Here is a 12,124-nt window from a genome sequence, read left to right on the forward strand (position 1 = left end):
ATGTGTTTTTGTAAAACTTTGTGGAAATTGTTAAAAAAAGTCATTGTGCATAGAAAATGGTTTGTTAAACTTTGAAATCAATGGTTTTTGTTTGGTATACATTTTAAAAGTGTCTCAGCATTATTCCGTTACCATGTAATTTCCCTTTAGCAACATCAAAACAGATGTAATGTGGAAAACATATTGACAAGACATCGACAAATAAAACAATTTTTATGTACAAAAGGGAGGACATACAGGTAACAGCCAAAATAAAGGAAACACCAACATAAAGTGTCTTAATAGCGTGGTGGGGTCATCGTGTACCGTGTCCGGAAGACTCCATCATTCATTTCTGGATTCAGGGTTCACTCAAACATAGTTTTAAGCGTTGTTATACTATTGACAACTACAGCTGATTTCAGGATTGTGTATCGATTCGCTCTCCTTAAATATTTGTAATCTGGCGTATTCATTTCAGTCTCTGAATTGTTTAATCAAACTTTCCACAGCCAGCTCCTGATAGAGCATACAAACTTCAATCGGTCTCCTGAATTAGCTAGATCCTGTCCCGAGCTTGTTTTACCCGGCTAAACTAGCTGAACAATGCTCGTTTATGTCCTCATTGCAAAACTACAAAAATCTTTTACCCTCAACTTTAAAACTCCTTTGCTAGTTATATAATCATGAAAGAAAGACACCACGGATACAAGTTCAGTTTGGAGATCCACCTGCGTCATTAGCGTAGGGTTACTTTGACATTTCTGACTGGTCTTGGAAAGGTGACAACGGGCGGCCTCTCCCTGCTTGGCTCGATGGGATATGTAGTGATTTTGCCAACAGACATATGTACAGTCTTGTACCCGTAACCTATTTTAAACTAACTATTGTATTTGTTGATTAAATCTGACATTTTTTAGTGGGTAGATCAGCTTTAATATTGCAGATAGATTGTGGATTCTATCAATGTAATTGTCTGCATCATTTCCAATCCCCTATATATATTTATATATATATTTTTTGTTGCATTTATTATTTTACCCTAATCCTACCACCCCTCCCCTAATTGGAGTAAAATAATTGACTACAATACTTCTACTTACAGCTTATACATACTATATACATTTTATGACACGGTATATTTTACATTAGTTATCTTTTTTTGTTTGTTTTTAGCCCCACCCTTCAGTTACCCTCAACCCCCCCTATCAATCTCTGAAAACCATCCAGTTCTAATTTCTAATTGCCATATTTTTCAACTGTGCTGTAAGGTTTCACAAAAGTTCCGTACCTTTCTATTCTCATAGTTTCTACAGATTGTATATTAAAGATTAATATTTTTACTAAAAGTACTACTATATTATTGATCAATTGACTATGGCTTTTCAAGTCAACCAGCAGTGGTTTTTGCGGTTAACTTGCAATTCTTCAGCCATTCCTGAACCTGCGACCAAAAACAAGCTATATACATATGTGCAGTACCAAAACAAGTGATCAAATGATTCTGTTTCTTCGCAGCAGAATCTGCAGTACTGGGATGGTTGTATCCCCCATATACAGTACCAGTCAAAAGTTTGGACACACCTGCTCATTCCAGGGTTTTTGTTAATTTGTACTATTTTCTACATTGTAGAATAACAGTGAAGACATCAAGACTATGAAATAACACACATGGAATCATGTAGTAACCAAAAAAAAGTGTTTATATTTTATATTTGAGATTCTTCAAAGTAGCCACTCTTTGCCTTGATGACAGCTTTGCACACTCTTGCCATTCCCTAAACCAGCGTCATGAGGTAGTCACCTGGAATGCATTTCAATTAACAGGTGTGCCTTGTTAAAAGTTAATTTGTGGAAACAGTTGAGCCAATCAATTGTGTTGTGACAAGGTAGGGGGGTATACAGAAGAAAGCCCTATTTGGTAAAAGACCAAGTCCATATTATGGCAAGAACAGCTCAAATAAGCAAAGAGAAACAACAGTCCATCATTACTTTAAGACATGAAGGTCAGTCAATCCGGAAAATGTCAAGAACTTTGAAAGGTTCTTCAAGTGCAGTCGCAAAAACCATGAAGCACTATGATGAAACTGGCTCTCATGAGGACTGCCACAGGAAAGGAAGACCCAGAGTGCAGAAAATCAGTTAGTTACCAGCTTCAGAAATGGCAGCCCAAATAAATGCTTCACGTTCAAGTAACAGACACATCTCAACATCAACTTGAGATGGTTTGGGATGAGTTGGACCGCAGAGCGAAGGAAAAGCAGCCAGCATGTGGGAACGCCTTCCAGACTATTGGAAAATAATTCCTCATGAAGTTGGTTGAGAGAATGCAAAGAGTATGCAAAGCTGTCATCAACGCAAAGGGTGGCTACTTTGAAGAATCTAAAATATATTTTGATTTGTTAAACACTTTTTTGGTAACTACATGATTGTATATGTGTTATTTCATAGTTTTGATGTCTTCAATATTATTCTACAATGTGGAAAAAAGTAAAAATAAAGAAAAACCCTTGAATGAGTAGCTGTGTCCAAACTTTTGACTGGTACTGTACATAACATTCTATTGGTTGCAATAATTTCTATAACATGCTATTTACACCAAAAATAGAGTTTTGGTTGTAAAAAAATGTCCCCTTTAAGGAATATATATTTCCCCCGCCTAGTCAGAAATAGTCATATTCTATTAAGACAAGTAAAACCATTAATTGATTACATCAATTGGAAACAAATAAATACTCCTACACCATGATTTTTCAATTCATAAAATGTGTAGGGTAAGCTACATTGCATTGTAGATTTGCCTTGGTAAACGAGGAAATCAGTTGTACGGAAATATTGTCAAATAGATAAATGTCCCTTAATCCTGCAATTTTAAATTGACTATATTGTTACGATGATAATACCCGCCATTGGGCAAAATCATCTTGAAAAATGTTGGTTGCAATCAGGACTAAAAGATAAGCTGACATCTGCGTTAAGGAGCGGTAAATCGGTGGCCAACGATGGTTGCGATTGAGATCAGCTGTACGGGTGATTTTAATGCATATTGATGGTTTAATGACAGATCAGCTGGATATAGTCTGGTGGCCATAGATGGTGCCTATTGCTTTTCAATGTACCCGATTGGAAAATTAATCTTTTACTATAAGGACATCAGTATGGTCTCTCCCCTGTGATTCCTCATGTGCACTTTCAGATTGGTGCCAGTGCTGAATCCCTTGACTTTTCTCTCCTGTGTGAATCCTCCTCATGTGCACTGACAGATTACTGGCAATGCTGAACCCTTTGCCACAATCAGGACAGCTATGTGGTTTCTCCCCTGTGTGGGTCATCATGTGTATTTTTAGATGTCCCTTACGAGTGAATGATTTGCCACAATCAGGGCAGCAAAATGGCTTCTCCCCTGTGTGAATCCTAATGTGCCTTTTCATAGCACTGCCAGTGCTGAATCCTTGTCCACAACAATAACAACGATATGGCTTTTCCCCTGTGTGGATTCTCATGTGTATTTTCAGACCTCCATTCTGCATGAAGCATGTACCACAAACAGGGCAGGAAAAAGGTTTCTCCCCTGTGTGGCTCCTCATGTGCACTGTCAGCTTACTGTTTGTGCTGAACCATTTACTACAAACATCACAACAAAATCTAGCTGCAATGTGGGTTTGGAGGTGATCTTTCATACTTTCTGTGAACTCCATACATTTTCCACACACACCACAAATACCTTCTTTATCCTTTCTATGAGTTTTCACGTGTTTAAGTAATGAACCCATGTGATGAAAAGACTTGTCACACACCTTACAACAACAGGGAGTATCATGACTTTGACTGGGTGATTTCAGGAGGGTCAACTGTGTAGATTTCTTGACACAGGAGCTTTGTCCTTTTATCATCTTTGTTCTCTTTGATTTGACTGACTTAAAACCTGATTGAGGTCCTCCAGTCTCCATACCACTGACACTTTGACTGTTTTCACTCTGAGCTGTAGAACAGTCTGGATTTACTGTAGAGAAAGGCTGAGAGACACTGGTTGGTTCTGATTCTACATAGATGTCTCCATCAGGTTCTGTTTTGATCTTTTCAGTTGTAGTACTAGGTAGAGTGTCTCTCTCTCCGTTTCCCTCCTTTTGGGCTTGATAGAGATGTGAGGGCTGAGTTGGGTCTTCATCACGGTCACTTTTCACACAGACAGGATTGAATATGAACTCTATGGTCTCTGCCTCAAGCCCTTTAAGCGGCTGTTCCTCCTGACTGGTCCTGAGTTCCTCCTGTTCCTCTTTAATCTGTATGGGCTCTGGGTCCTCCTGTCCCAGACTGGGGCTCCACTCCTGCTCACACTGCTGCTGCTCAGGGGGAACCTCATCTTCAGAGAAAGAAAGAGTACACTGCTGGCGGTCTGGAGGAAAGGAGAAAACAGAAAACTCAATGACATGTAGACCTACCTCCTGTCTGCTACGCCTGCAATAATTAACTTGTACTAGTCAAATATTTAAAAAAAAACTGTAATCCTAAACAGTTAGGATTAGAATAAGGTTTAGGTTACGGGTTAAAGTTAAGGTTAATAGACAGTTGGATAGTCCATCAGTAACATTTCAACTACAGATGGACTATCCAAATAAAGTGTTACTGAAACAGATATTTGCATTCCTGAAACATTATTTTGAAGTATAATTTGATCTAATTGGCCCTTTTAATTTATAGTGTTGATTTAATCTTCAATAAATATAGTTCCATCTAACAATGAGTAAGACATGAGGAATCCAATAAAATGATCAAAAGCCACCCATGGATCCCTCACACCCCACGCCAGTCCCACCCAAACAACTAGTATACAGTGTCAGTTCTATGTCTCACAAGTATTATGGAGCTGCGGCTTACAGAATGGTTTCTTCCTCCGGGAGCTGCCATTTGTTGCAGTATTCAAGGAGAGTTTGGTTTAAGCATTAGGTTGTCTAGAGATGGGTTTCCCAAACTCAGTCCTGGGGCCCCACCTAGGTGCACATTTTGTTTTTTGCCTTAGTCGGCTGTGTAGTGCTCAGTTTGGGAAACCCTGGCCTAGAGAAGGACAAACTGAATTACTTTCATGAAGGACAGGTTTGGCTTGTTGTGAGGATGACCATAAGTTATTTTCATCATGAGCAAAAGCTACTGGTTTTCTATTCAATGTTGCAAAGCAAATGTTATGATAAATGTAATAAACACAAGAGACCAACAACATTCATAAAATAGTGTGGCAATAGTAAAAACAGCGGCATCTAGGAGGCAAAACCTGGTACTTTCACAATTTATTGTAAATACGGGAAGCAACGTCAATGGCTATTTTCTCTGAACTGGGGAAGAAAATATAAATCAGATTCACTACTTGTCAAACATAGAGAAGTGATACTTTGTACTGGTGGTTGGAGTGGGATTGGTGTGGGGGATCATGGGTGGCTTTTGACCATTTTATTAATTAACCCTGGGAAGAATTATGGTCCAAATCAGATGTTGCGTACTATATTTATTGACAGTGTTGGGGAAGCTACTCTGAAAAGATAGTTTACCAAGCTACCAAATACTTCACACTGGAAGAAGTTAAGCAGCACTAAAGCTACCCTTAAGAAAAATATAGTTTACTAAAGTTACTTAAAGTACATCCAAACTACTTTGTAAAACATTATCATATGTAAATCTGAAATGTCATAGACTGCAAGAAGAGATCAATTTGGGGTCAAATGTTAACAGCAGTTTTTTTGCTGCAGTCATCTAGCCGTGACGCTGCGCCACGTGACGCTGCGCCACGGCAAAATCACTGTTGCCACAGTCCCAAAACTACGGAACATGAAAAAAAAATATTTCTGCCGAGATGCACTTTGAAGATGCTAGAACAGTCCATGTTTACTTTTTAATAACTAATGACTAGAAACATCAGACAACCCCATATAGCAGAATAGTTTGTTTTTAACTAGTCGGCTTGTTGTTGTTCTATGCGAGAGAAATGTTGCTCTCAAGGTGCACTCAAGTTACAAGTGGAATAGGGAGGGAAAACAAGCAAACAATGCGCAACAATTCTTGCAATCGTAGGGGGATCCCAGCTTTCCATTGCTACTTTATTTATTTTTCAACTGCTAAATATGTGCGGACTGCACCATTTTAAACCCAGAGGTTTTAGCAGCAGCATGGTTAAGCAAGTTACTGCTCAGCAATTCCCTGTGAGTGCAAATGGGAGAGTGGCGCTGAATGTAACACGGGTAACTTGGGGTAAAACACCACCCTACCTCAAAATAGTTTTTTGTGAGTGACTTAAATTGTGATGAGACATTACATTTTTAGTTGAGCAAGAGTAGTGGCAACCAGGGAAGTGTTGGGGGGGAACTGTTTCTGTGATAAGTAAAGTTACCCTGGGTGGCGGTTTAACCCAAGTTACCCTAACAGGCCTTATTATACTCCGGGGAAAGGGGACCTAGTCAGTTGTGTATTCAACTGAAATGTGTCTTCCCTCTGAATCAGAGAGTTGTGGGGGGCTGCCTTAAATCGACATCCATGTCTTCGGTGCCCGGGAAACAGTGGGTTAACTGCCTTGCTTAGGGGCAGAACGATAGATTTCTACCTTGTCAGCTCGGGGATTCGATCCAGCAACCTTTCGGTTACTGGCCCAACGTTCTAACCTATAGGCTACCTGCCGCCCCATTCACTGTTTATGCATGTGTAACAGTTTTACTTTAGTCCGTCCCCTCGCCCCGACCCGGGCGCGAACCAGGAACCCTCTGCACACATCAACAACTGACACCCACGAAGCATCGTTACCCATCGCTCCACAAAGGCCGCGGCCCTTGCAGAGCAAGGGGAACCACTACTTCAAGGTCTCAAAGCGAGTGACGTCACCGTTTGAAAGGCTATTAGCGCACACCACCGCTAACTAGCTAGCCATTTCACAACGGTTACATTCACCCCCCTTTCGACCTCCTCCTTTTCCGCAGCAACCAGTTATCCGGGTCAACAGCATCAATGTAACAGTTTAACTTTACGTCCGTCCCCTCGCCCCGACCCGGGCGCGAACCAGGGACCCTCTGCACACAACAACAGTCACCCACGAAGCATCGTTACCCATCGCTCCACAAAGGCCGCGGCCCTTGCAGAGCAAGGGGACCACTACTTCAAGGTCTCAGAGCAAGTGACGTCACCGATTGAAAGGCTATTAGCATGCACCACCGCTAACTAGATAGCCATTTCACATACGTTACACATGTTTTTTGCTAAATAGTCAGTTAAAATATCCCATTTGGGATCTGGCTAATGATTAGACCAATAATGCAGGGTTATTCAACTCTTTCCCTATGAGGTCCGGAGCCTGCTGGTTCTCTCTTCTACCTGATAATTAACTGCACCCACCTGGTGTCCCAGGTCTAAATCAATCCCTGATTTAGAGGGGAACAATGAAAAAACGCAGTGGAACTGGCTTCCAGGTCCAGAGTTGATTTAGAGGGGAACAATGAAAAAACGCAGTGGAACTGGCTTCCAGGTCCAGAGTTGATTTAGAGGGGAACAATGAAAAAACGCAGTGGAACTGGCTTCCAGGTCCAGAGTTGATTTAGAGGGGAACAATGAAAAAACGCAGTGGAACTGGCTTCCAGGTCCAGAGTTGATTTAGAGGGGAACAATGAAAAAACGCAGTGGAACTGGCTTCCAGGTCCAGAGTTGATTTAGAGGGGAACAATGAAAAAACGCAGTGGAACTGGCTTCCAGGTCCAGAGTTGATTTAGAGGGGAACAATGAAAAAACGCAGTGGAACTGGCTTCCAGGTCCAGAGTTGATTTAGAGGGGAACAATGAAAAAACGCAGTGGAACTGGCTTCCAGGTCCAGAGTTGATTTAGAGGGGAACAATGAAAAAACGCAGTGGAACTGGCTTCCAGGTCCAGAGTTGATTTAGAGGGGAACAATGAAAAAACGCAGTGGAACTGGCTTCCAGGTCCAGAGTTGATTTAGAGGGGAACAATGAGAAAACGCAGTGGAACTGGCTTCCAGGTCCAGAGTTGATTTAGAGGGGAACAATGAAAAAACGCAGTGGAACTGGCTTCCAGGTCCAGAGTTGATTTAGAGGGGAACAATGAGAAAACGCAGTGGAACTGGCTTCCAGGTCCAGAGTTGATTTAGAGGGGAACAATGAAAAAACGCAGTGGAACTGGCTTCCAGGTCCAGAGTTGATTTAGAGGGGAACAATGAAAAAACGCAGTGGAACTGGCTTCCAGGTCCAGAGTTGATTTAGAGGGGAACAATGAAAAAACGCAGTGGAACTGGCTTCCAGGTCCAGAGTTGATTTAGAGGGGAACAATGAGAAAACGCAGTGGAACTGGCTTCCAGGTCCAGAGTTGATTTAGAGGGGAACAATGAGAAAACGCAGTGGAACTGGCTTCCAGGTCCAGAGTTGATTTAGAGGGGAACAATGAGAAAACGCAGTGGAACTGGCTTCCAGGTCCAGAGTTGATTTAGAGGGGAACAATGAGAAAACGCAGTGGAACTGGCTTCCAGGTCCAGAGTTGATTTAGAGGGGAACAATGAGAAAACGCAGTGGAACTGGCTTCCAGGTCCAGAGGTGATTTAGAGGGGAACAATGAAAAAACGCAGTGGAACTGGCTTCCAGGTCCAGAGGTGATTTAGAGGGGAACAATGAGAAAACGCAGTGGAACTGGCTTCCAGGTCCAGAGTTGATTTAGAGGGGAACAATGAGAAAACGCAGTGGAACTGGCTTCCAGGTCCAGAGTTGATTTAGAGGGGAACAATGAGAAAACGCAGTGGAACTGGCTTCCAGGTCCAGAGGTGATTTAGAGGGGAACAATGAAAAAACGCAGTGGAACTGGCTTCCAGGTCCAGAGGTGATTTAGAGGGGAACAATGAGAAAACGCAGTGGAACTGGCTTCCAGGTCCAGAGTTGATTTAGAGGGGAACAATGAGAAAACGCAGTGGAACTGGCTTCCAGGTCCAGAGTTGATTTAGAGGGGAACAATGAGAAAACGCAGTGGAACTGGCTTCCAGGTCCAGAGGTGATTTAGAGGGGAACAATGAGAAAACGCAGTGGAACTGGCTTCCAGGTCCAGAGTTGATTTAGAGGGGAACAATGAGAAAACGCAGTGGAACTGGCTTCCAGGTCCAGAGTTGAGTTAGAGGGGAACAATGAGAAAACGCAGTGGAACTGGCTTCCAGGTCCAGAGTTGAGTTTGAAGGCAATAGGGTAAATGGCGATAGGCAATCCCATGTTTCAGCCTATTTATTGATAGCCAATATTCTGCATCAGGTTGGGCTACAGGTGATGATGCTTATAGCTAGCCCTTGATCATGACTCTCAGTTCCATTACATTACACATAAGAGTCATTGGGCGACGGTGACTTCTGTACAGGGGAGTTTTTTTTAAAATAGCCCTGATGCCCAATCTGAACATGAACACCTGTTTGCTTGCAGTACGGTTTTGGAAGCATAAGGACCTTTTCTTTCTGTGTGTTAGTGTAACTTGGGTAATGTAGCGGAAGTGTAGCTTCATCAGATCGAAGCACACATAGCTGTATGAATCTGTGCAAAAAAATAAAATAAAAATTAAGATTATTTTTTCGCTGATTAAAGATAAAGGCCATTTGTTTCAAAAGCCGTATTGCAAGCAATGATTATTGACATGTTTTAAATGTTAAAATACGTCGGGGTGGTAGTTTGCATGAGTCAGTCGTGGGTGAAGTTAATGGCTGAAAACTGCCTAGTTTTCGAAAGCTAGCTAATAGCATACCTGATAATATGGACCAGGCTATACGCATGGTCCAACAGGTTAAAATAATACATCATTTTTACCAATATCTTATTGGGCTCATTTCTGGAGGTGGAAATTATATTTTAGATGGTGTCAGCATCATTTTCCCCCCATTCATTTTGGAGTAGAACGTCCTTTTAAATAGTCACCAGAACTGAGCTTCTCAGTCCTTCTATACTGAACCAAAATATAAAACAAAACATGCAGCAATTTCAAAGACTTTACTGAGTTACAGTTCATATAAGGAAATAAGTCAATTTAAATAAATTCATTAGGCTCTAATCTATGGATTTCTTCACATGACTGGGAAAACAAATATGCATATGTTGGTCACAGATACCTTAAAAAAAAAAGGTAGGGGCGTGGATCAGAAAACCAGTCACTATCTGATGTGACCACCATTTGCCTCATGCAGCGTGACACATCTCCTTCACATGTAGTTGATCAGGCTGTTGATTGTGGCCTGTGGAATGTTGTCTCATTCCTCTTCAATGGCTGTGCGAAGTTGCTGGATTTTGGTGGGAACTGGAACACGCTGTCGTACACGTCGATCCAGAGCATTCCAAACATGCTCAACGGGTAACATGTCTGGTGAGTATGCAGGCCATGGAACAACTGGGACATTTTCAGCTTTCAGGAGTTGTGTAAAGATCCTTGCGACATGGGGCTGTGCATTATCATGCTGAAACATGAGGTGATGGAGGTGGATGAATGGCACGACAATGGGCCTCAGGATCTCGTCACAGTATCTCTTTGCATTCACATTGCCATCGATAAAATGCAATTGTTTGTTGTTCGTAGCTTATGCCTGCCCACACCATAACTCCACCACCACGGGGCACTCTGTTCACAACGTTGACGCCAGCAAACAGCTCGCCTACACGACGCCTTATATGTGGTCTGCGGTTGTGAGGCCGATTGGACGTACTGCCAAATTCTCAAAAACAACGTTGGAAGCGGATTATGGTAGAGAAATGAACATTACATTTTCTGTAAACAGCTCCGGTGGACATTCCTGCCGTCAGCATGCCAATTGCGCGCTCCCTCAAAAATTTGTAGTGTTGTGTGACAAAACTGCACATTTTAGAGTGGCTTTTTATTGTGCCCCACACAAGGTGCACCTGTGTACTGATCATGCTGTTTAATCAGCTTCTTGATATGCCACACCTGTCAGTTGGATGGATTATCTTGGCAAAGGAGAAATGCTCACAAACAGGGATGTAAACAAATGTATGCACAAAATTTGCGATAATGGAACATTTCTGGAATCTTTTTTTTCAGCTCACGTTTATATTTTTGTTCAGTGTAGTTCACTACTCCCAAACCCTGTTTAATGGATATTATATCAATCCTGTATAAAGGAAAAGGGCCAATTTGGGTGCAATCCATTAGCTTAATTTCTGAGATCAAATAAAATGTAAACAAAATATTGTTGTATGAATGTTAATTTTATCTGTTTCTAACTACATAAACGACTTCAGAACGATCAGAGATCGTCGTGGCTTGTTCAAACAACATGGAACGACTCAGTTAAACTGCAACTTTTATGCTATTTTCATCGCACTCTGAAGTAGGAGTTGTGTTCTGATATTCGAGGATGTGCCTGATGAATTTTCTACAACAAAAGGGGTCCCCGGCGCAAAAAAAGTTTTGGGAACCCCCGAGTTAGCCTACCTGCTCTGTGTAGGTTTATCTCAGGTTGAAGAACAATGTCGAGCAGCCTCTGTAGACGGACAACTTCCTCCTGATACTCTGCTACCGTTTTTTCAACGACCCCAAATATCTCCTCAGCAGCAGCTGTTAATCTATCGTTCAGAAAAACCCTCAACAACTGTATTTGAGACATTCTTTGATAATTCAAGTTGATTAGCTAGCTGTGTTTTTATTTTAGTTGTTATCCCTGTCCGTGCGTCATCAACAGAATCCGGGCTCTACTTTAAAAAAAACTCCACTGTTAGTGCACGTTCAAGTTATTACATGTTGCGCTATAGCCACCTGCTGGACTGGAGTGCAACATGGCATTTCTCTGTCCTATAAAAGGAAGATTGGTTAAGTTATATTAACGAGTAAGAAACATGCTCTGTGTAGGTTTATCTCAGGTTGAAGAACAATGTCGAGCATCCTCTGTAGACGGACAACTTCCTCCTGATACTCTGCTACCGTTTTTTCAACGACCCCAAATATCTCATCAGCAGCAGCTGTTAATCTTTTGCTGAGAACTCCTCAACTCTATTTTAGGCATATTTAAATAATGCACGTTGATTAGCCATCTAGCTGTTCTGTTTTAATCACGTGCGGCATCTGCGACAAAAGGTCATCACTAGCTTCCACACCACAAAGTCATAAACCCCTCCAATTTTTACAATTTCTC

The 12,124-nt window shown here is 41.7% G+C and overlaps 1 protein-coding gene across 1 annotated transcript; it reads right to left on the reverse strand.

The window, feature by feature from the left end:
• Positions 1–2,496: 2,496 nt before the first annotated feature.
• LOC120052421 (zinc finger and SCAN domain-containing protein 2-like) lies at positions 2,497–11,675 on the reverse strand. The gene is made up of 2 exons (XM_038999304.1): positions 11,428–11,675; positions 2,497–4,375 (listed from the first exon to the last, which is right to left on the reverse strand). The coding sequence occupies exons 1-2, from the start codon at positions 11,597–11,599 to the stop codon at positions 3,111–3,113; spliced, it is 1,437 nt and encodes a 478-aa protein (XP_038855232.1). The 5' UTR covers positions 11,600–11,675; the 3' UTR covers positions 2,497–3,110.
• Positions 11,676–12,124: the final 449 nt, after the last annotated feature.

This window comes from Salvelinus namaycush, chromosome 8, assembly GCF_016432855.1.
Source record: "Salvelinus namaycush isolate Seneca chromosome 8, SaNama_1.0, whole genome shotgun sequence".
Classification (NCBI taxonomy): Eukaryota; Metazoa; Chordata; class Actinopteri; order Salmoniformes; family Salmonidae; genus Salvelinus; species Salvelinus namaycush.